At 40.3% G+C, this 25,700-nt stretch overlaps 1 protein-coding gene across 2 annotated transcripts; it reads left to right on the forward strand.

The window, feature by feature from the left end:
- Window positions 1-1,165: 1,165 nt before the first annotated feature.
- Window positions 1,166-8,847, forward strand: LOC114688558 (olfactory receptor-like protein I9). Of its 2 annotated transcripts, XM_028863137.1 has the most exons (2): window positions 1,166-1,176; window positions 7,911-8,847. In XM_028863137.1, exons 1-2 carry the CDS (start codon window positions 1,166-1,168, stop codon window positions 8,845-8,847), a joined length of 948 nt encoding a protein of 315 aa, XP_028718970.1. The 2 variants fall into 2 exon arrangements, with proteins under 2 accessions (XP_028718970.1, XP_028718971.1); XM_028863138.1 differs by lacking the exon at window positions 1,166-1,176 and having other exon boundaries at window positions 7,903-8,847.
- The last annotated feature ends 16,853 nt before the right edge of the window (window positions 8,848-25,700 follow it).

The raw sequence follows: 25,700 nt of genomic DNA on the forward strand, positions 1-25,700 counted from the left end.
AAAGAGAGTGGGAGATCCTAGCTGGATCAAGAAAAGAGAGGGAGAACAACGAATAGGAGACCATGGTAAATGAAGACCACATGAGAAGGGGAGGAAGCAGAGAGCTAGGGAGGCCCACGGAGATCCACAAAGATACCGCCAGAAAAGACTGCTGGCAATGGATGAGAGACGGCAGGAACTGACCTACCCCCGGTGATGGGATGGCCAGACACCCTGTTAGTTGTGCCATAAACCCCATCCAAGGAAGGTCTGAGGAATCTGGATGCAGACATCCACGGCTGGGCCCTGGTGGAGCACTGGGAGTCTAATTAGTGAGAAAGAAGAGGGTTTATATGAGTGAGAATTGTTGAAGCCAGGGTTGGATAAAGCACAGGACAAATAGCCAAACGAATGGAAGCACAGGATCTATGAACCAAAGGCTGAGGGGCCCCCAACTGCATCAGGCCCCCTGAACGGGTGAGACAGTCATTTGGCTTGATCTGTTTGGGAGGCAGCCGTGTGTTGGTGCCGGGTCCTGGGCTTGTTGCATGAGTTGGCTGTTTGAATCCTGGGACATATGCAGGGACACTTGGCTCGGTCTGGGAGGGGGGACTGGTCCTGGCTGGACTGAGTCTACCAGGTCGATCCCGGTCCTCAGGGAGACCTTGATCTGGAGGAGGTGGGAATGGGGGGTGGATGGGGGGAGGGGAGGGGGCGAGAGTGGGAGAACAGGGGAATCTGTGGCTATTATGTTGAACTAAATGATGTTGTAAAATAAATTTACTTAAAATAAAAAAAAAAATAAAATAAAAACTGAAAAAAAAAAGAAAAAGAAAAGGAAAAAAAATGTAGATTATTGTTGGAATAATTTAACTTCTGTGGGATTCTTTATACAAAATTAGATTTGCATGTCCAAAAATAGATATTTCTATCATATCTCACAACCTATATGTATGAAAAACAATGACATCATGAGGTTTGCAGGCAAATGGATGGATCTAGAAAAAAAATCATCCTGAGTGAGGTAACCCAGACTCAGAAAGACAAACATGGTATGTACTCACTCATTGGAGGATACTAGATGTGGAACAAGGATGACTGGACTACTACTCACATCACCAGGGAGGCTACCTGGAAAACAGGACCTCAAGAAAGACATGGGGATCACCCAATGATGGAGAAGTGGATGAGATCTACGTGAACAGTTTGGACATGAGTGGGGGTAATGAAGGGCAAGGGTTGAGGGAAAGAGAGCTTGGGGGAGCAGGAGATTCCAACTGGATCAAGAACAGAGAGGGAGAACAATGAATATGAGACCATGGTAAATGATGGCTACATGAGAATAGGAAGAAGCAATGTGGTAGAGAGGCTCACAGAAATCCACAAAGATAGCCCCACAATAGACTGCTGGAAATGGTCGAGAGACAGCCAGAACTGACATACTCTGGTGATGGGATGGCCAAACAACTTAATTGTTGTGCTAGAAACCCTGTCCAATGACTGAGGGAACTGGATGCAAAGATCCACAGCCAGGCCCCAGGTGGAGCTCCGGGAGTCCAATTGGCGAGAAAGAGGAGGGATTGTATGAGCAAGAATTGTTGAGACCAAGCTTGGATAAAGCACAGGGACAAATAGCCAAACAAATGGAAACACATGAACTATGAACCAAAGGCTGAGGGTCCCCCAACTGGATCAGGCCCTCTGAATGGGTGAAACAGTCGATTGGCTTGATCTGTTTGGGAGGCATCCAGGCAGTGGGACTGGGTCCTGTGCTCAGTGCATGAGCTGGCTGTTTGAAACCTGGGGCTTATGCAGGGTCGCTTGGCTTGGCCTGGGAGGAGGAAACTGGACCTACCTGGACTGAGTCTACCAGGTTGATCTCAGTCCTTGGGGGAGGCTTTGCTCTGGAGGAGGTAGGAACGGGGGGGGGGGAGGGAGGTAGGCTGGCAGGAAGGGGAGGGGAGCAGGAAAGGGGAGAACAAGGGAATCTGTGGCTATGTAGAACTGAATTGTATTGCAAAATTAAATTAAATTAAATTTTTTAAAAAAGAAACATACATAAAGTAGAATGGGATTCCTCTGGGTGCATGAGATCAGGCTGAGGAAATGGAAAGTAACAATGAATGGAACAGAAGGTTGTTTGAAGAAAATAATTGTGTGATAACTGCAAAAGTGAATGCACAAAACTATGTACCTATAGATTTCATAGTAGTGAACAGAGTTCTCAGTTACATATTCTCAGTTACTATAATTATTACAGTATAACATAATTATTACAATAAATAACAGTATAGTCTCAATTCCTATATTTCTATAGTTCCATCATGGGATATAACAAAAAGTTTTACTAGATTGGAAGGTAAAGCAAATCCCAGTCACTTTGGGTTCTTAAATAAACCAGTATACAGAGAATAGAGCAGAGATTCTCAACCTTCCTAATGCTGCAACACTTTAATACAGTTCCTCATGCTGTGGTAAACCCAACCATGAAAATATTATCATCACTACTTCAGAACTGTATTTTTGCTACTATTATGAATCCTAATGTATGTATCTGAGTTTTCCAGTGGTCTTAGGTTATCCCTGTGAAATGGTCATTCAATCACCCCAAAGGGTCTAGATAGCTGGAATATAGATACCATTGTGCCTGGGGTTGTTGATGCTTATAACCAAGAGAAAACGTGGTTGCTATGCAAGAGTAAAACAAGTAATACTGTGTCATTTTCTGGGGCATTCTCTAAGAAATAGTAATATTTCACATCCCAAAGTAAATGTTAATATGACCTATATTGGGCCAAATAACATAAGAATAATGGAGATGCAGATTCCCAAAAATGAAAACTGAAGAATGGATAAATAAATGTGGAACATATACATGATGGAATACTACTCAGCAGAGAAAAACAATGACATCATGAGGTTTGCAGGCAAATGAATGGAACTAGAAAATATCATCCTGAGTGAGGTAACCCAGACTCAGAAAGACAAACATGGTATGTACTCACTCATAAGTGGATACTAGATATAAAGTAAAGGATAACCACACTGCAACTCACAACTCCAGGGAGGCAACCTAGTAAAGAGGAACCTAAGAAAGACACAGGGACCGCCCAACAACAGAAAAATGGATGAGATCTGCATGAGCAAACTAGGGGTGGGAGGGGTAATGGATGGCAAAGGTCAAGGGAAAGAGAGCTTAGGGGAGCGGGAGGTCCCAGCTGGATCAGGAACAGAGTGGGAGAACAAGGAAAACTTGTGTTATAGCACAGCATCACTAATTTCATCCATCTGATGTTTGCTATATACAATAAAGGATTAGTCAAAAACAGAATTATGAATCTAAGCTATTGCTTCAAAATAACAGAGGCATGGACTTTATTATTAGGCTGGAATATTACAGAGAGAGTAGCTCAGAAGACAGTGGTGATGGGTGACATTAAGATTTTTTTCTCTAAGCTAGGGAGTCAAAAGTCACCTTAAAGAATGGGAATGTGTGTTTCATTTTTTCTTAGCAATTAAACATTGTGTGTGGTTGTGTAATTTTCACACATTCCTATCCTTAACATATATTAGCAGGTATAGAAAGCGGGGTCATAGAAGTCTGATCTATGCCAGTAACACACTCATTCCTCAAAAGGATTTACAGGTGGTTACAGTGTATCCACAGAGTGCCAAATTGCAACTTTTGAAAATGATGTCTTATCTGCATATTTACATGTTTACAGAGGGTTACAATGTATTCACGGAATGCCAAATTGTAACCTTTGAAAATGGTGTCTTCTCTGCATATATGTGACAGCTCTATAGCTTGGTCTTGCAGTGGGACTCCTAAAAGTATGAGCAGGGGCTGTCTCTAACTCTTTTACTGGCTTTTGGGACCCTATTCCTCAAACTGGGTTGCCTTGCCCAGCCTTAATACAAAGGGAGGTTTATAGTTGTACTGCAACTTGATAGACCATGTTTTTTGTTGTTGTTGTTGTTGTTTGTTTGTTTTGTTTTTGTTTTTGTTTTATACACGGGATGCCTGCCCTTTTCTGAATAGAAATGGGGAAGGAGTGGATGGGAGTGCAAAGGGAGGTACTGGGCGGAGAAGAGGGACGGGAAACTGTGTCTGGGTTGTAAAAAAATTAATTGATTCGTTGTTTCTTAAAAAAAGGGAAATGGTGTGTCTTTAACAGCCACTTACAAAAAAAATATGTTCTAAGAAATATTATGTTATGTCCTTGAACATGTACTTTCTAGTTATTTTAGCAACTGTTCAAACTCTCCATAAGTTTCTCTCCCACTCTACTTTGCCCTAAAATGTAGTTACATGTGTCACTGGCTATTATCAGTCACTTCAGTAGGTCTGTGAGAGAACTGGTCATTTAGAGGTCCTGGATAATGATTGCCTTTAATGAGTTGCTGCAGCTCCTGGACTCCTCTGGGACACAGAGCCTCTTATGTAGGGGTGTATAGCAGGGGAGGTGTGTGAAATGTGGTGTAGACACTGGAGAGGACTGCAGACCTGTTGACTTCCTGTACCGTAGTGAATAAGAAGTGTGGGATCTTTTATCATGACTTAGGAGTCACCCTTGGCCATCCAGGTAATTATCAGGAGACTGGGCTCTTTCCTTGCTGGCCTTCAAACTTGAGAGTATTTTATTTTTCTTCCCGATCACATATTCTCAGGATAGTTTTTTTGGATGTGATAATATTCATCGTTGCCGGTTTTCTGACTCATATTATTGTTAAATAGTGGAGTATTTGCTTTGTGATCAACATTAGCAAACATCTTATTATCTATGAGGGTCTTTGTAATTACTTTTTCTTCATCTTGTCTCCCAAATCATATCATTTCAAGATAATAACAGGTCTGGAAAATTTATTTCAGTTCTGTAGTTTACTTTGGATTTTTGTGGGGAAAGACTAACTCTGTTCCAGGTTGGACTCAAACTCATGGTGATCTCTAGCCTCAAACTCCAAAGTGCTGGGACATAGGTCTGCACTACTACACAGGGGCCAGTTTTGTAGTTCTTCTGTCTTTAAATCTCTCTCTCCCTCTCTGTCTCTGTGTATGTTTCTGTCTCTATTTGTCTGTCTCTTGCTGTATCTGTGCATATAGAGGTCAGAGGGTATCTGGCATCCATGAGCTCACATTTCACAATACACAATGCTTTATTGTTTGCCATGGCATAGACCAGGCTAGCTGGCCTGCAATCTTTCAGAGATTCTCTTATCTCCAAATCTTATCTTCCATAAGAGCACTGGGATTACAGACACACCTAGCCTATCCTTCATGGGGGAAGCAGAATTTGGGAAACTGGGTTATGGTGTTCCCTACATGTGTCATCCCTCCATAATACTGAAACATGATTCTAAAGTATACATCAATGAATGCAGCTGCATTAAATACCCATCAACAGAGTGATGTCTCTTCAGTGTGGTTTTGTGGCATGTTGGGCCTGCTACTCAAATATTATAGAGTTGAGCTACATACCTAACCTCACGTGCCTTTAATGCCCCCACCTTGCTTTCTTTGCCATCTTTTTTTTTTTCCGAGACAGGGTTTCTCTTTGTAGATTTGCGCCTTTCCTGGAACTCGCTTTGGAGACCAGGCTGACCTCGAACTCACAGAGATCTGCCTGCCTCTGCCTCCCGAGTGCTGGGATTAAAGGCGTGTGCCACCACTGCCCGGCTTTCTTTGCCATCTTATAGCATGCTGGGGTGTTCATTAGTCAAGACTGTCTAGAAGAAAACAGGAAAGCCGAACAGAAAGAGCCATTTATTTTAAGGATACAGCTTACAGCTTAGACAAGATGGGCAACTGGAGGTCTAATATCTACAAAGCCAGCCTCAAGAGTCTCTAGGAAGAGTAGAGACTGCTGGCTTGAGTCCAGAGCAGTCTGGAGAGAGAATTTTTCTTCAGAAGACAGCACATTCTCTTGTATATCCTTCAACTTGCTCCATGAGGCTTGTCATGTTGTGAAGGGTGATTTGCTAGGTCTACTGACTTCAACATTAATAATTTTGAGAATATCTTCCTAACAGCATTAAGAACTGGCACTTGTCAAAACTTGTTATCAGTGACTAAGGAAAGATCCATCACTTGATGTTATGTTTATGTGAGGGAGAACTCATGATAAATTTTGCATGTCTGTACATACCTTGTGCTTCTTTCTGTATCTTCAATAATTTATAAAATGACCATCATGTTGATTTTCCTACATCAATATTAGAGACATCCTCTGTAGCATATTGAGTCACCAGAATTGCTGAAAACAGTCATACTCTCATACCCTCAGTGTTTAGTAAATACCAAATTACCTTTCTGAACTTGATCATATTGTGTCAAGGTTTTGAGTGGTTAAGCTAGTTAGTTTGCATTCTGCAAAGTTTAAATGTTTGTATTCTCAAAGTGTATGTATTCTCATTTTAATGGGAATTTTCTATTTTTAAAGGTGAAGAATTTCACCTTTACATATCTAAGTCTGCATTATAGCCAAAAAATATTGAGGAAACATTGGCAATATCCAGGTACCATGCCAAGTGTTAGCCCTGTTACAAAATAAAAGCAAACATGATTTTTCTTGCATGTAATTTGAATTCTGGTGGGAAGTCTGCTCTAAACCAGTGATCAGGAGCACCAGAGAGCTGAAGGTTGAGTTCAGAATGCTATGTGAACATGGCAGTAGGTCTTACCAAGCAGGTAGTCAAAGATTTTTCTAAGCAAGCAGTGGCTACTATACATGAAGGATAAGTAGGAATAAGTCAGATAAAGCACGATCTGAGGAAAAAGTTAACAGTTACAAGGAAAAAAGTTGAAGAATGGAGACTGGAAATTATGGCTTCAGTTGTTATCCACAGAGAAGTGGAATGCAAGAGTCACTGTGAGCCCTTATGTGGCCTAAAGGGTAGGCACAGGTCCAGCAATAATGTATCATTTGTGCATTCAAAAAGAATGTGCCTTTATCTTAAAAGCAATGATAATTCCTTGAAACACTTATTAGAAAAGAGAGGATCAGATTGCTATCTTAGATTGCAAAGGTGTAAATGAAGCGTGTTGAAGGAGAGCACTGAGGCAGGAAAAGGGGGTATGAATTAAGCATCTAATATGATATTGCTAGAGATGCACCTTGTTTTAGGAATATGGTCTTGTGGTGAGGAATGCAGGGGGTAGAAATACAATGGAAAAAAATTAGAATGCCCTAGATTAAAGTGAAAGAAATAAGTGGATGCAATAAAATATATCCTTTTTTATTCTGAATTACTTTTACTAACATTAGAGACAGTAAAGGAAGGTCCTACAAGAGTAGGGTCATCAGTTTCTTTGTGAATCTATTGTGACACAACATCCTTGATACACCCAATGGAATATAATTAGTTAATGATGGCATGTATGTACTGTAGTTAGGAAAAACACCTATAGCTGAATTTTAAGTGGCAATATAACTTTAGTGTATATAAAATTTTTCTTGGAGTGATAGATAAACAGATGGGCAGATAGACTGGAAGACAGTCAGACAGATGATATATAGATAGATAGATAGATAGATAGATAGATAGATAGATAGATAATGGAAAACATCTTTAGAGCCATCACACTGTGAGAGAATGATGAAGCATGAGGCAATCAAATTTGTCTTGGATGACTAACCAGGTAAATTCAAGAGAAACAAGAAGATTTAATGCAAATCAAATAAAAAAATTTTTTATAAAAAGACTAGTTGGTGAAATATGTTGAACAGATTTAATAAGTCCTTAATAAATATTAATATAGACATGTTGATCTGAACAGTATACTTATTGTGATAATGTTTTGTAGAGCATGTAAATATGTTACATCTTCTGTTCATTATCCAATGAATTTGAAATATTTTCACCTTCATTTGGAATGTTAAGTGCCACTATTATTTTTTTCTGAAAAAGCATTGGAGTAAACGGATGACTAGAAGGAACCAAACTGTTGTCTCCCAGTTCCTCCTCCTTGGCCTGCCGATCCCCGCAGAGCACCAGCACCTGTTCTATGCCCTGTTTCTGGCCATGTACCTCACCACTGTCCTGGGGAACCTCATCATCATTATCCTCATTCTACTGGACTCCCATCTCCACACACCCATGTACTTGTTTCTCAGCAACTTGTCCTTCTCTGACCTCTGCTTCTCCTCTGTCATAATGCCCAAATGTCTACAGAACATGCAGAGCCAGGACCCATCCATCCCCTATGCAGGTTGTCTGACACAAATGTACTTTTTTGTGACTTTTGGAGTCATGGAGAGTTTCCTTCTTGTAGTCATGGCCTATGACCGCTATGTGGCCATCTGCTTCCCCCTTCACTACAACAGTATCATGAGTCCTAAGCTCTGTGTGAGTCTGGTGTTGCTGTCCTGGGTGCTGACCACACTTCATGCCATGCTGCACACCCTGCTCATGGCCAGAGTTTCTTTCTGTGAGGACAACGTGATTCCCCACTTTTTCTGTGATATGTCTGCTCTGCTGAAACTGGCTTGTTCTAGCACTCATAACAATGAATTGGCAATATTTATCTTGGAAGGCCCGATAGTTGTACTCCCTTTCCTTCTCATCATTGTTTCCTATGCAAAAGTTGTTTCCTTCATCTTCAAGGTCCCTTCTTCTCAAGGTATCCGTAAAGCCTTTTCTACCTGTGGCTCCCACCTGACTGTAGTGTCACTATTCTATGGGCCAGTCATTGGTCTCTACTTATGCCCTTCTGCTAATAACTCTACTGTGAAGGAGACTGTCATATCTTTGATGTACACAGTGGTGACTCCCATGCTGAACCCCTTCATCTATAGCCTGAGGAACAGAGACGTGAAGGGAGCCTTAGAAAGAGTAGTTTGCAAAAAACAAATTCCCTCATTCCTGTGAAGGTAACTCTTCAGATTTTTATACAATTTCTTCTAGAAAATATTAATATTACATTGTTTGTCACCACAGAATTTTACCTCACTGTAGGTGCTTCTGTTTAGAGTTCTCACAACATAGCTATCACTACACAAATTACAGGGAGTTTATAAAAGTAGTTGAATTTGGGAAATAAGTTTAGGAGATCCAAATGTGCACTTGTTGTATTGCCCATATGGTCCTGGAAGTTGCAGTGTAGACTTAAAGTCATATATGATTCTCATAGTTATTCCAGGTTTTCCTCATTTTGTCCAAATGAATGCTGTGACTGTGTGATTCTAAATGGGTACTCAAATGGTCACAGATCAATACTTATAATATTCAAGTATTTTACCTCAACCAGCCCTTTTGTAATCTTTCACATGTTCTTTATACTGTCTGTCATTAGAACATTACATCACTTAATTCCCTAGACCCTATCTTTATTTCATTGTCTATATTGGTTTTCTAAACTGTCTTGACTCTTGACAGACTTTTGTAAGCCTTTAGAATATTGATCTCATTATTGTACTTTTTTCTATAACTGGTATTAATCAGTACCCAGGGACACCTTAATGTGTTTTCTTAAAATCAAATAAAAAATATTTGGTTACAGTTTGTTTTTATGCTTTGTTTACTTTTATCTTCCTTTGAGGGCATAATTTTATTTTGTTTTCTTGGTTTTGGAGGAATTTGTTGTTGTATTAGTTTGTTTTTTAGGAAGATCTTAAAATTGGGTGAGAAGGGAGGGGAAGAGGATCTGGAGGGTGAGAATATGATTCAAATATATTTAACTTTTAGAATTGTTTTAAATAATAAAAATAAAATATAATAATAAATTTTTAAAAAATTCTGAAGCCCAAGAAATTGATGTCTTAAACATAAGACATGGAAATATGAGATCATCATTAGAAGGAAACATCAAAGAAAAGCTTCAAGAATTGGGGGTGAACACAGACAGAAAAACAAACAAAAGAGCACAAAAAAACAATATCAAAAAGAGGCAAATTGGATTACATCAAACTAAAAGCTTCTGGACAGTTAATGGATTTTATGGAGTTCTAAGAGTTCCTTTATAATATGTATAGCAAATCTTACCATATAATGTTTTCTCCTATTCTGAAGGTTGCCTCTTTGTTAACTATTCTCAGTTATGCCTAGAAGCTTATGAAATCCTCAAAAATAAAATAAAGTTTGGAGACACCAGGCTCCAACAGATAGCTCCAAGCCTATGGTTACATGGAGTGTACTAATTAAACTCGATGGGTCACAAAACAAAATGAACAGTCATGAATGTAAAAAAAAGATTCGTGGGGAGGAGGAATATGTCAGGGAACTTAGGGAAGTAGGGGATGAGAGTTGTATACATATCTGAAATTATCTAAAAATTAAATCACAACTGTACACAATGCAAATAGCAATGTATTGTGGGAGCCCTGCTTCAATGGATACATTGGCAACATAGCTACAGCATCCCATGGTCAGGGAGCATCACAAGAGTGGGAAGATTATGAGAGTCAGAATGCCAAGAAGGCAATTTTAAAATGTGCTATACATCTAAACAGAGAATTCTAAAAGAAGAATCTCAAATGGCCAAAAGACATTTAAAGAATTGCTCAACATTCTTAGTCATCAGAGAAATGCAATGAAAAATGATTCTGAGATACCATCTTACACCTGTCAGAATGGCTAAGATCAAAAACAGATGACAGCTTATGTTGAAGAGGATGTGATACAAGGGGAACACTCCTACACTGTTGGTGGGAGTGCAAACTTGTACATCCACTTGGGAAATCAATATGGTGGTTTCTCAGAAAATTGGGAATCAATCTTCCTCAAGACCCAGATATACCACTCTTGGGCATATACCCAAGGATTGCTCAATCATACCACAAGGACACATGCTCAACTATGTTCATAGCAGCATTATTTATAATAGCCAGAACCTGGAAACAAACTAGATGTCCCTCAACTAAAGAATGGATAAAGAAAATGTAGTACATATACACAATAGAGTACTAATCAGCAGTTAAAAAAAAACAACGACATCATAAAATTTGCAGGCAATGGAAAGAATTAAAAAATATCATCCTGAGTTATGTAACCCAGACTGAGAAAGACAAACATCGTATGTACTCACTCATAAGTGGATACTAGATGTAAAGCAAAGAATAACCAGACAACTCACAGCTCTAGCGAAGCTAGCCAACAAGGAGGACCCTAAGAGGGGCACATGCATCACCCTGGGAAGGTGAAATAGATTATATATCCATGAGTAAACTTAGGATAGGGAAAAATAGGGTAGGGAAAGGGGGATGAGGACATAAAGGAACAAGATGGTGGAACTGGAACAGGGACAGAGTGGGAGAGCAAAGAAAAAGATACCATGATAGAGGGAGACATCATGAGGATAGGGAGAAACCTGATTCGAGGGATGTGGTGATATTTTATTTGTGCTGAAATATGGTGATATTTTACTTGTATGTAAAATAAATAAAGTTTCCCTGCAGATCAGAGGACATAGCCAGCCATAAAAATAAGTCAGGTGTTGGTAGCACATACCCTTAAGACAATCACAAGGCAGGCAGAGACTCTGTGTGTTCAAGGACACAGCCAAGCATGGTGACATAAACCTGTAATCTCAGCACCAACCATAGAGACTTGGAGGCCTGCACGACAGTAATGAGGAAGTTAGGTGGCTAGGGTAAGTGTCAATGAGAAAGCAGAACAGCAAGGCAATAAAGGCGCAGGTTAGACAGGGAAGAAGCTGGCTCTCAGGGGAAGTTATGGTGGCATGGTGAGCTAAGGTTATCTGGTGGATATTCCTATTTCTCTGATCGCTACAGCTTTCACCCCTGTATTTGGCTCTGTGTTTCTTATTTAATAAGACTGTTTAGAAATTCGTCTACATAGGGAAGTTCCCAGGAATGCACCAGGATACCAGCTTAGACTACTAACAATAGTGGTAAGGGTGCCTCAACTGGCTTACCCCAGTAATCATATTGGTGAATACTCTAGCTGTCATCAAAAAGCCTTCATCCAGTAACTGATGGAAGCAGATGCAGAGATCCACAGCCAAACACCAGGCCGAGCTCCAGGACTCCAGTTGAAGAGAGGAAAGAGGGATTCTATGAGCAAGGGGCATCAAGATCATGATGGGGAAACCTACAGAGACAACCAAACCAAGCTAGTGGGAACTCATCAACTTTAGGCCAACAGCTGTGGAGCCTCCATGGGACTGGACTAGGCCCTTTGCATAAGTAAGACAGTTGTATAGCTTGATATGCTTAAGGGGCTATGGTGGTATTCTATTTGTACTGAAATGTGATTTTAATTGTATGTTAATAAATAAAGTTGCTCAGGGGTCAGAGCTATTAGAGCCATAGAAAGAGCATGGTGGTGGTGGCGCACACCTTTAATCCCATAGATCTCTGTGTGTTCAGGGACACAACCAGCCTTGGAGAAATACGCCTTTAAGACCTAGAGGGCTGTACTTACAGGCAGTGGCGAGGCAGTCATGTGTTTGGGTTTACAACCAATGAGAAGGCAGAACAGAAAGACTATTTAAAGACAGACACACAGGAAGTAGCTCTCTTTCGGGAAGCTAGGAGCACCGCAGGTGAAAGGGTAAGATTTTAGCTCTGAACTCTGACCTCTTGGCTTTCTCTTTTACATTGGTTCTGTGTTTCTTATGTAATAAGATGGTTGGTTACATCTACAAGGGGCTCCCTGGCAGTAGGATCAGGATCCATCGCTGGTGCATAAGTGGGATTTTTGGAGCCCACTACCTATGGTGAGACACCCTGTACAGCCTTGATACAGGAGGGAGGGACTTGGACCTGTCTCAACTGAATGTACCAGGCTCTGCTGACTCCCTACAGGAGGCCTTACCTTGTTGGAGGAGGGAATAGGTGATGGGTTGGGGGAAGCCTTGAGGAACAGGAGGAGGGAAGAGAGCGAGATTTGTAGTTGGTATGTAAAATGAATGTTAAAAAGAAAAAAGAAAAAGAATACCTTGAAGTCTGCTGTGTGACTGCCTTTCTTAGAAATGTCTACTTAAAAAAGGCCTGCACAATGACATTATCAGTAGACATGTTAATACAGGAGGGAGAAAAATCTCACAGGGTCCTACTCATAGATCTACAGGCAGCTATTAACTTCTGAGAGAGAGAGAGAATTAGGTTCTCCCAGGTATGAGCCCTATATAGTTTTCCAATGCAAAGTGGTGAGCCCTGAAACCATATCCACACAAACAACAAATATGAGCTCAGCACGTTGTATTTATTTAGTTTTGGGTGGTAGATAGATAGATAGATAGATAGATAGATAGATAGATAGATAGATATGTAACAATAATAAAAGGAAAAGGCAATTGCATTGAGAGGGGAAACATGGGATAGATTAGAGGGAGGAAAGGAAAGGGGGAGTGGTATGATTATATTTAATTACAAGTGTAAAAATAAAGTAACAGTAATAATAAAACAATAAAAGAATAGATGTTACCCATTTGTATATTTCCTGCGCATATTCCCAAAGGACTCTATATCCTACCACAGAGACACCTGCTCATTCATGTTCATTGTTGCTCTATGTACAATAGCCAGGAAGTAGAAACATCCCAGATCAATGCTTCTCAACCTTCCTAATGCCACAACACTTTAATACAGTTCCTCATGTTGTCACAATCTCAACCATAAAATATTTTTGTTGCTACTTCATAACTGTAATTTTACTACTATTATCAATCAAAATGAAAATATCTGATATGCAGGATAATGATATGCAATCCCTCAAGCCACAGGTTGAGAACAATTGTGCTAGATATCCATCAACTAATAAGTGAATAATGAAAATGTGGTACATTTACGTAATGGAATATCACTCAGCTCTTAAGAAAAATGAAATCTTGTTAGCATGGGAGAGCTATCTCCATCACTCATCTGTCCTGTGGTGGCATGGGTAGGGGAGAGATGCTCCTGGAGCCCTCAATGCCTGAGGCAGGTGGGAGAGCTGGCCCTGAAGTCAGAAGGCTGGAAGAACTTCCCCTGCTTGCCACCAGCTGCAACAAACAGGAGAGAGGACCCTGCACCCTGCCTGGGTAGCACAAGAGCCAATCCTTGCAAGATGGTGTAGCCATCCTAATATCCAGCAAAATAGACATTAAACTAAAATCAATCAAAAGAGATCAAAAAGGACAGTACATCCTCATCGCACATAAGATCCACCAAGATGATGTTTCAGTTCTGAACATTTATGCCCCAAACACAAGGGCACCCACATATGTAAAAGAAGTATTACTAAAGCTTAAATCACATATAAAACCCAACACATTAAGAGTGGGAGACTTCAACACCCCAATCTCACTACTGGACAGATCTCCCCAATTGAAACTTAACAGAGAAATAAAGGACTTAACTGATATTATGACTCAAATGGACTTAATTGATATCTATAGAACATTCCATCCTAACAAAGAAGAATATATCTTCTTCTCAGCACTCCCATGGAACCTTCTCTAAAATTAGCTATATATTTGGCCACAAAGCAAATCTCAACAGAAAAAAATGGAATAACCTCCTTCATTTTTCAGACCACCATGGTTTAAAGTTAGATTTCAACAACAATAAAAATTACAGAACGCCTACAATCTCATGGAAACTTAATAATGCTCAACTGAATCACCAATGGGTCAAAGAAGAAATAAAGAAAGAAATTAAAGACTTTCTAGAGATCAATGAAAATGAAGATACCACATACCCAAACTTATGGGACACTATGAAAGCAGTGCTAAGAGGAAAATTCATAGCACTAAATGCCCACATTAAGAAGTTGGAGAAATCCCACACTAGTGACTTAGCAGCACACCTTAAAGTTCTAGAACAAGAAGAAGCAAAGTCGCCCAGGAGAATTAGATGCCAGGAAATAATGAAATTGGGAGCTCAAATCAATAAACTAGAAACAAAGAGAACAATACAAAGAATCAATGAAACAAAGAGTTGGTTCTTTGAGAAAATCAAAAAGATAGACAAGGCTTTATCCAAACTAAACAAAAGGCAGAGAGAGAGCATCCAAATTAGCAAAATCAAAAAAGAAAAGAGAGACATAACAACTAACATTGAAGAAATCCAGAGAATCATCAGGTCATACTTCAAAAAACTGTACTCCACAAAACTGGAAAATCTAAAAGAAATGGATAATTTTCTGGATAGGTACAACATACCTAAGTTAAATCAAGATCAGATAAACTATTTAAATAGTCCAATAACACCTAAGGTAATAGAATCAGTCATTAAAAGTCTCCCAACCAAAAAAAGCCCAGGTCCAGATGGTTTCAGTGCAGAATTCTACCAGATCTTCAAAGAAGAGATAATACCAATACTCTTTAAATTATTCCACACAATAGAAACAGAAGGAACATTACCAAACTCCTTCTATGAGGCTACAAGTACCCTGAATCCCAACCCAAACATAGATGCAACAAAGAAAGAGAACTACAGACCAATCTCCCTCATGAACATTGATGTAAAAATACTCAATAAAATATTGGCCAACAGACTCCAAGAACACATCAGAAAAATATTCACCATGATCAAGTAGGATTCATCCCAGGGATCCAAGGGTGGTTCAACATACGAAAGTCTGTCAATGTAATATACCATATAAACAAACTGAGAGAAAAAAACCACATGGTCATCTAACTAGATGCTGAAAAGGCATTTGACAAAAATCAACACCCCTTCATGATAAAGGTCTTGAGGAGATCAGGAATACAAGGAACATATCTAAACATAGTAAAGGCAATTTACAACAAGCCAACAGCCAACATCAAAGTAAATGGAGAGAAACTCAAAGGTATTACACTAAAATCAGGAGCAAGACAAGGCTGTCCACTCTCCCCATCATTATTCAATATAGTACTTGAAGTTCTAGCCAGAGCAATTAGACAACATAAGGAGATTAAGGGGATGCAAATTGGAAAGGAAGAAGTCAAGCTTTCACTATTTGCAGATGACATGATAGTATACATAAGTGACCCCATAAATTCGACCAAGAAACTCATACAGCTTATAAACACCTTCAGGAATGTAGCAGGATATAAGATTAACTAAAAAAATCAATAGCCCTCCTATATACAAATGTAAAATGAGCGGGAAAAGAAATCATCCATACATCACCCTTTACAATAGCCACAAATGATATAAAATACCTTGGGGTAACTCTAAGCAAGTGAATGAAGGCCCTGTATGACAAGAACTTTAAGTCCCTGAAAAAAGAAATTGAAAAATATGTCAGAAAATGGAAAGATCTCTCATGCTCATGGATAGGTAGGATTAACATAGTAAAAATGACAATCTTACCAAAAGCGATCTACAGATTCAATGCAATCCCTATCAAAATCCCAACACAATTCTTCACAGACCTGGAGAGAACAATACTCAACTTCATATGGAAAAACAAAAGCCCAGGATAGCCAAAAGAATCCTGTACAATAAAACAACCTCTGGAGGCATCACGATCCCTGACTTCAAGTTCTACTATAGAGTTACAGTAATGAAAGCAGCTTTGTACTGGCATAAAAACAGACATGTGGACAAATGGAACCAAACTGAAAACCCTGACATTACTCCACACACCTATGGACATATAATTTTTGACAAAGAAGCCAAAACTGTACCATGGAAAAAAGAAAGCATCTTCAACAAATGGTGCTGGCATAATGGATGTCAACATGTAGAAGACGGCAAATAGATCCATATCTGTCATCGTGCACAAAAATTAAGTCCAAGTGGATCAAAGACACCAACATAATCCAGTTACACTGAACCTGATAGAAGAGAAAGTAGGAAGTAGTCATGAATGCGTTGGCACCAGAGATCACTTCCTAAATATAACACCAGTAGCACAGACACTGAGAGAAAAAATCAATCAATGGGACCTCTTGAAACTAAGAAGCTTTTGTAGGGCAAAGGACATACATGGTCAACAAGACAAAACAAAAGCCTACAGAATATGAAAAGATCTTCACCAACCCCACATCTGACAGAGGGCTGATATCCAGAACATATAAAAAACTCAAGAAATTAGACATCAAAATACCCAACAGTCCAATTGAAAAAATGGCTATAGAGCTAAACAGAGAATTCTCAACAAAAGAAGCTCAAATGGCCAAAAGATGTTGAAGGAATATATCTTTGCTCAACATTCTTAGTCATTAAGGAAATGCAAATCAAAATGACTCTGAGATATCATCTTACACCCATCAGAATGGCTAAGATCAAAAACACTGAAGAGAGCTTACGTTGGAGAGGATGTGGAGCAAGGGGAACACTTCTCCACTGTTGGTGGGAATGGAAACTTGTACAGCCATTTTTGAAATCAATATGGTGCTTTCTTAAAAAAATGGGAATCAACCTCCCTCAAGACCCAGCTATTCCACTCTTGGGGATAAAGGAATGCTCAATCATACCACAAAGGTACATGCTCAATTATGTTCATTGCAGCATTATTTGTAATGGCCAGAACCTGGAAACATCCTAGATGCCCCTCAACTGAACAATGATTAACAGAATGTGGTACATATGCACAATGGAGTACTTTTCAGCACAGAAAAACAATGACATCATGAGGTTTGCAGGCAAATTAGAAAAAATCATCCTGAGTGAGGTAATCCAGACTCAGAAAGACAAACATGGTATGTACTCACTCATAATTGGGTGCTAGATATAAAGCAAAGGATAACCAGACTGCAACTCACAACTCCAGGGAGGTTACGTAGTAAAGAGGACCCTAAGAAAGGCACAGAGAAATGGATGAAATCTACATGAGCAAACTAGACATGAGCAGGGTAATGGAGGGCAAGGGTCAGGGGAAAGAGAGCTTAGGGGAGCAGGAAGTCCCAGCTGGATCAGGAACAGAATGGGAGAACAAAGAAAGAGACACCACGCTAAATTAAGACCCCACGGGAATAGGAAGAAACAGAGTGCTAGAGAGGTCCCCAGATATTCACAGAGATACCTTCCCAATAGACTACTGGCAATGGTCAAGAGAAAGACTGAGGTGACCTACTCTGCTGATCTGATGGCCGAACACCCTGTCATGATAGAACTTTCATCCAGTGACTGATGGAAGCAGAGGCAAAGATGCATGACCAAGCCCCAGGTGGAGCTCCAGGAGTCCAGTTGGCAAGAGAGAGGAGGGATTATATGAGCAAGAGATATTGAGACCATGATTGGAAAAAGCACAGGGACAAATAGCCAAACTAGTGGAAACACATGAACTGTGAACCAATAGCTGAAAGTCCCCATGGAACTAGATCAGGCCCCCTGGATAAGTGAGACAAGATAAGTTGATTAGCTTGAACTATTTAGGAGGCACCCAGGCAGTGGGACCAAAACCTGTCCTTAGTGCATGATCTGGCTTTTTGGAAACTAGGGCCTATGCTGAGACATTTTGCTCAGCCTTGGTGTAGGGAGGAGGGGCCTGGACCTGCCTCAACTGAATCTACCAGGCTGATCTGAATCCCCAGGGGAGACCTTGCCTTGGAGGAGGTGGGAATGGGGGTGGATTGGGGGTGAAACCTGAGGGCTGGGAGGATGCAGGACAGAGGAATCCACGGCTGATATGTAAAATTAAATTAATTATAAAATAATTTTTTAAAAAAACCACTGTGGCTTCTTTAGTAATTATGACATCTAATGTATTTTCTATCCATCTGTGTGGTCTCTGATTACTCCTAGCTATTTTGCAAACTCTCTTCCTCAGGGTCCCCTCCCCAAACACAAAGAATAGGCTTTAGACACATGAACAAGTAAACAAATGAGCATCTCTTCATGAGTTTCTCTCCAAGTCCACAATCCCTTAAGTATAGTAATGTATAACTGGCAGTGATAATCAGTCACCACTGTAGGAGTCTGGGAGAACAGGTGCTATATTGGTCCTGTGTCATTACAGTCCTTAATGAGTTACTGGACTCCTCTGGGATACAGAGCCTCTTAGGCTCAGGGGTGACTAGAAGGAGATATGAGAGAAGCAGAGGTGTGGACTTAGGGGATGACTATGGGACTTGTTACAACCTGTGTCAATGATGAATAAAGAGAAGTATCTTTTATCAGAGCTTGGGCATCATCTTGTGCACTCTAGGTAAGGCTAAGCTCTTTCCTTACAGTTCTTTTAGCCTGAGGATATCCATTGTGTGATGTTATGTAGCACAAGTTTTCAGGTATGCTAAAATTATTTGTTATCTCTTCCCCTGAAGAATTTTCTGTTGTTGAAATATTTTGTTTCCTGGACACCATTTATAATCTCTTTAGTGATGAAGGACTTCTTTTCAATTATGTCTTATGTAAAATTCTAGAAGGTCATATCCTTGCAGCACAACTGTTTGAGTTTTTGAGAAAGGGACTCACTTTGTTGTCTAAGCGTGCTTTGAACTCAAGGTGATCTTATGGCCTCAGCCTCTCAAGAGCTGTGATTAGTTATGAACCGCTATACCCAGCCTGCCGGTTCTTATGTCGGTGTTAACACACCTTCTGTGGCTCTTAAATCTTTAACATACCTTTACCTATGGAGCTTTAACATATACGAACAAGTAATTAAACTTATCTGACATAGCTCAAAAACCTATATGTTTAATAGTAATGGCTGCAATTGTTCCTTAACACAATCCACTGGCAGTACTGTTGACCTCACCTGTGTGCTCATTTCTCATGTAGAATTGTTGCTTCTATTTGTTTATCTGTTTTGCTTGTTGTAGGTTAAGTTCTACGTTCCGTAAGGGTAGGAAGGAGTGATCAGTGACTATAATTGGTCTCCACTAGAGATCCTGGAGGCAAATTGGTCCTCGAAAGGTCCTGGGTAATTACTATGTCTTTAAAGAGTTATACAGGATCTGCACTCCTCTGGGATGCAGAGCCCCTCAGGTCCTAAAATGGCAGCATGGGGATGTGACTAGGAATGGTACAGATAGGTAATGAGTACAGAGGCCAAGAGTTCCTGTGACTGCAGATAAAATGAAGATGAGTAGGACAGTGAAGCAGAAAACTTGACTCGGCATCAGCAGAGGGAGTAATTTAAGGAAAACGAGCAAATGTCTTGCTGTCAATCCACATGAATTTCCAGTGTGATACAGGACAGTTTTTCAGGTATGATAATATTCTCATTTTCTCTGTCTCCCAATACTTCACTACACTGGGAAAGTATATATTTTATGGCCATAATAAAACTACTTTTATATTGATGCAATCAATATTGATGGGATCATTACAATTACTTGTTATGTAAATTTCTTTTAATAGTAGACCATTTCAACACAAGAGCAGCATGGTAAGATGGAGTTCACTGCTGTAGTGCTGAACAGTTGTTTGCTATGCTTTCCCATGTGGGGTCTTAGCAAACTCTGAACAATGTCCTACCCAAGATGATGATTAATTTTATCTGTACAGTTTACAAATCTATGTTTTAGTGGTAATATCTATGATTGCTCCTATGCTCATTCCACCAAGGATGACATTAGTATCATCAAGGTGTTCATGTCAACTATACAATGAAAGCTATTCAACCAAAATCAGTACTGCAACAAAATCCTAGATGATATGTTGTGTCCCAAATGTTAGAAAATTGTCCCTTGGGATTTTTATGTGCTGTTTAATTTGAGAACTGTGGGCATAGCTCCTGAACAAGGAATGAAGTCCATTGGCCCATCAGTGGTAACAGTTGATGGTGATTTCTCTGGCTTCTGATCTTTACACGCATGCCTCCATAGCACAAAGGTACTGTTCATTTACAGAGGAGAAACTGTGTATGATGACACATGCCTGTAATCACAGTGCTAGAGAAGTAGAGGTAGGAATGTTGCATGTTTGAATACACAGTCTTGAATACACAGAGAGAACATCTTTTAAATGGTGCATGATATTTTTCCTACATGGTTTCCCCTCTGTACTGCTAATTCACAGCATCTAAGTTCAGCTGCATTAAACAAGGTCAGTCTGTTAAAATACAATCAGTCAGACTTGGTTGTTGCATTTAAGAGAAAGTTGCTTAGATCTCTTGACGTGTTCTCCGAGACCTGTGATAAACTCATTAGCCAAGGTTGTCAAGAATCACAAATTAACACATAAGTGTGTGTGTGTGTGTGTGTGTGTGTGTGTGTGTGTGTGTGTGTGGTGTCTGCCCATGCATGTGACTTAGTGCCCATACTGTTCAGTGTTAGAGGTTGATGAGACCAGCATTTGAAGAACTGTCTAGAATATTAAGGCAGAATAAGAATACATTCATACAATGATCTGTCCTTTTCCCTTAATCCCTTCATTTGATTGCATGAAGATCATTATCTTATGAAGTGTTCATTACTTTACTCAAAGTCTGCAATTAAATGACATTTATAGAATATCTGCATAGCAACTAGTATTTTTCAGACATTAGCTAAACCCACTTGATGCATGAATTAATCACCACATAGAGTGTAGACATCTGAGGAATAACTCAAGCAAAGATTTCAAACTAATTCTGTCACTTCTTTTTAGAGTTTATAAACATTTTCATCGTATCTTTCTTCTGCACCAATATCAATGACATTTTCTAGATTAAAGCATGTGGAAATGCTCATATAAACCCTCTTCTTTCTCACTAATTAGACTCCCAGTGCTCCACCAGGGGCCCAGCCGTGGATGTCTGCATCCAGATTCCTCAGACCTTCCTTGGATGGGGTTTATGGCACAACTAACAGGGTGTATGACCATCCCATTACCGGAGTAGGTCAGTTCCTGCCGTCTCTCGTCCATTGCCAGCAGTCTTTTCTGGCGGTATCTTTGTGGATCTCCGTGGGCCTCCCTAGCTCTCTGCTTCCTCCCCTTCTCATGTGGTCTTCATTTACCATGGTCTCCTATTCGTTGTTCTCCCTCTCTTTTCTTGATCCAGCTAGGATCTCCCACTCTCTTTCCCTCGACCGTTGCTCTTCATTGTTCCCACTCATGACCAGGCTGTTCATGTAGATCTCATCCATTTCTCCATGTCTTTTTTGGGGTCCCGTTTTCCAGGTAGCCTCACTGGTGATGTGAGTAGCAGTTCAGTCATCCTTATTCCACATCTAGTATCTTCCTATGAGTGGGTACATACCATATTTGTCTTTCTGAGTCTGGGTCACCTCACTCAGGATGATTTTTTCTAGATCCATCCATTTGCCTGCAAACCTCATGATGTCATTGTTTTTCTCTGCTGAGTAGTATTCCATTGTGTATATGTGCCACAATTTATTTATCCATTTTTCAGTTGAAGGGCATCTAGGTTGTTTCCAGGTTTTGGCTATTACAAACAATGCTGATATGAACATAGCTGAGCAAGTGCTCTTGTGGTATGATTGAGCATTTCTTGGATATATGCCCAAAAATGGTATAGCTGGATCTTGGGGGAGATTGATTCCCAATTTTCTAAGAAAGTGCCATATTGATTTCCAACATGGTTGTACAAGCTGCATTCCCACCAGCAGTGGAGGAGAGTTCCCCTACCTCCACATCCTCTCCAGCATAAAGTGTCTTCAGTGTTTTTGATCTTAGCCATTCTGACAGGTGTAAGGTGGTATCTCAGAGTTGTTTTGATTTGCATTTCCCTGATGATTAGGGATGTTGAGCAATTCCTTAAATGTCTTTCAGCTATTTGAGTTTCCTCTGTGTAGAATTCTCTGTTTATTTCTATAGCCCTTTCTTAATTGGACTGTTGGGCATTTTGATGTCTCATTTCTTGAGTTCCTTATATATTCTGGATATCAGTCCTCTGTCACCTGTGGGGTTGGTGAAGATCTTTTCCCATTCAGTAGGCTGTCGCTTTGCCTTGTTGACCGTATCCTTTGCTCATGAGCGAGAATTGTTGAAGCCAGGGTTGGATAAAGCACAGGGACAGATAGCCAAACGAATGGAAGCACAGGATCTATGAACCAAAGACTGAGGGCCCCCCAACTGCATCAGGCCCCCTGAACGGGTGAGACAGTCATTTGGCTTGATCTGTTTGGGAGGCAGCCGTGTGTTGGTGCCGGGTCCTGGCTTGTTGCATGAGTTGGCTGTTTGAATCCTGGGACATATGCAGGGACACTTGGCTCGGTCTGGGAGGGGGGGACTGGTCCTGGCTGGGCTGAGTCTACCAGGTCGATCCCGGTCCTCGGGGGAGACCTTGATCTGGAGGAGGTGGAATGGGGGGGTGGATGGGGGAGGGGGAGGGGGGCGAGAGTGGGAGAACAGGGGAATCTGTGGCTATTATGTTGAACTAAATGATGTTGTAAAATAAATTTACCTAAAAAAAAAAAAAAAGAAAAGAAAAGGGATTATAAAGGTGGTAAAATGGGCTTCAAGGGAGGGAAACAAGGAGGGAAGAAAACACATTTTGTTGTCATGAAAGTGGCAGGGGAAAACTGGGTTGAAGATGTAATGGGAGGCAGAGGGATGGGTAGAGGGATAAGTGGGCAAGGCAAACCAGACAATTGTCAATATGAAAGTGTCACAAGGAAGCTGCCACTTTGCAAGCTAATTAAAAAATAAGTGATAACAAGAAAAAAAAAGCATGTGGAAATGATTTGGAGTCATTAGAAGTGACCAGTTAGAATGAAGTCATGTGGAATCTTTCCTGCATACAGTTTGCAATTGATGGAAAGATAGCTTAAAGAAGTAATCAAAGTATTAAGTGCATGGGACATGTATAGATGCAGTGGAACATAGTTAAAGGTCTTCTTAGTATGAGAAGACAGTTAATTTAGTTGTGTATGTAATAAGCAATATCACTTACATAAGAATGAAGATGAACCAAATGAGTAGACAGGAGAGGGGAGGAAGTAATAGGCAAGTGGGGGAGAAACTCTAAAATTGGGAGATGAAGAGTTTTAGCCAGGGCATTGATAAACAGAAAGTATCAATGTGAGATCATTTGGGAAATACGTTTTGCATGCATGAAATAATGAAACAGCATTAGTGTCCCTGGCAGGAGCTTTCTCCTTATCCTCAGAACAACAGTGGTAATCTGAAGAATAAATCAGACAAGAGATGTTGGAACATCTTTGTTAGAATGCCACAGTGTAAATGAAACAAGTTGAAGAAGAAGAGAAGGGTCAGGAGATGTGAGAACATGAACACACACTGAGTCTGCTTCTGTGATCCAGAAGACAAGATGTGATCCTGATTTATGGGTATAACCTCACAGGAAGAGATGGAGGGAATAGGAGGAGAATGAAGAGGAGACTCTGTATAACATGTGACAGTAGTTCAAGGTAAGAAAAATGAATGGATTGAAATTCACAGGTTTCTGACTCAAACATGAATTTCTTTTACTATATTGTGGAATACTATAATATAGTATGGACAGGTAAGTAACTGAGGAATGCTTTAGAAGACAACAAAGTGAAGACATAAATTTCACTTAGGGCTTTTGAGCTCCTGATACCTGTCATTCATGCAATGGAAGGAAGATGATTAGTTAGCAGTGGAGCAGAAATCTGTATGCTACAGAGACATGTATGCCTGAGGTTCACATGGTAATCTAAGTCATTAGAGTATGTGAAGTTTCCTTGAAGTTATGTAAAATTATGATGATAAGGTTATTCAAATTCTTCAAGAACATCATATAAATAAAATATAAAAATGACAAAGAGCAATTTACAAATGAACAAACAGCAGGTACCCAGGATGTGCAGACATAAGGAGAGAGAAGCATTAGTGCATTTTGTATCGCAGTAAAATGCATAGAATTGCTTATGTTGGAGTGGATATGGAGCAAGGGGAATACTTATACACTGTTGGTGGGAATGCAAACTTGTACAGCCACTTTGGAAATCAATATGGTGCTTTCTTAGACAATTGGGAATCAACCTCCTTCAAGACCCAGCTATACCACTCTTGGGCATATATCCAAGGAATGGTCAATCATACCACAAGGACATATGCTCAACTATGTTTATAGCAGCATTATTTGTAATAGCCACAACTTGGAAACAACCTAGATGCCCTTCAACTGAAAAAATGGTTAAACAAAATGTGGTACATATACCTAATGGATTACTACTCAGCAGAGAACAACAATGACATCATGAGGTTTGCAGGCAAATGGATGGAACTAGAAAATATCATCCTGAGTGAGGTAACCCAGACTCAGAAAGACAAACATGGTATGTACTCACTCATAAATGGATACTAGATGTAAAGCAAAGGATAAGCAGACTGCAACTCACAACTCCAGGGAGGATACCTAGCAAAGAGGACCCTAAGAAAGACACAGGTATTACCTAGCTACAGAGAAATGGATGAGATCTAAATGAGCCAAATGGGGGTGAGGAGGGGTAATGAAGGGCAAGGGTCAGGGGAGAGCCAGCTTAGGGGAGCAGGAGGTACCAGCTGGATCAAGAACAGACTGAGAGAATAAGGAAGGAGACACCATGATAAATGAAGACCCCATGGGAATAGGAAAAATCAGAGTGCTATAGGGGTGCTCAGAAATTCACAAACATACCTCCCCAATAGACAACTGGCAATGGCTGAGAGAGTGCCTGAGCTGACCTACTCTGGTGATGGGATGGCTGAACACCCTAACTGTCATGATGGAACTCTCATCCAGTAACTAATGGAAGCAGATGCAGAGATCCATGACCAAACCCCAGGTGGAGCTCCAACCTGCAAGAGAGAGGAGAGATTATATGAGCAAGAGATATAAAGACCATGATTGGAAAAAGCACAGGGACAAAAAGCCAAACTTGTGGAAACACATGAACTGTGAAGTTATAGCCGAGGAGCCCCTATGGAACTAGATCAGGCCCTCTGGATAAATGAGATGTTCAATTAGATTGAACTGTTTGGGAGGCCCCC

Source organism: Peromyscus leucopus, chromosome 8b, assembly GCF_004664715.2.
Source record: "Peromyscus leucopus breed LL Stock chromosome 8b, UCI_PerLeu_2.1, whole genome shotgun sequence".
Taxonomy (NCBI): domain Eukaryota; kingdom Metazoa; phylum Chordata; class Mammalia; order Rodentia; family Cricetidae; genus Peromyscus; species Peromyscus leucopus.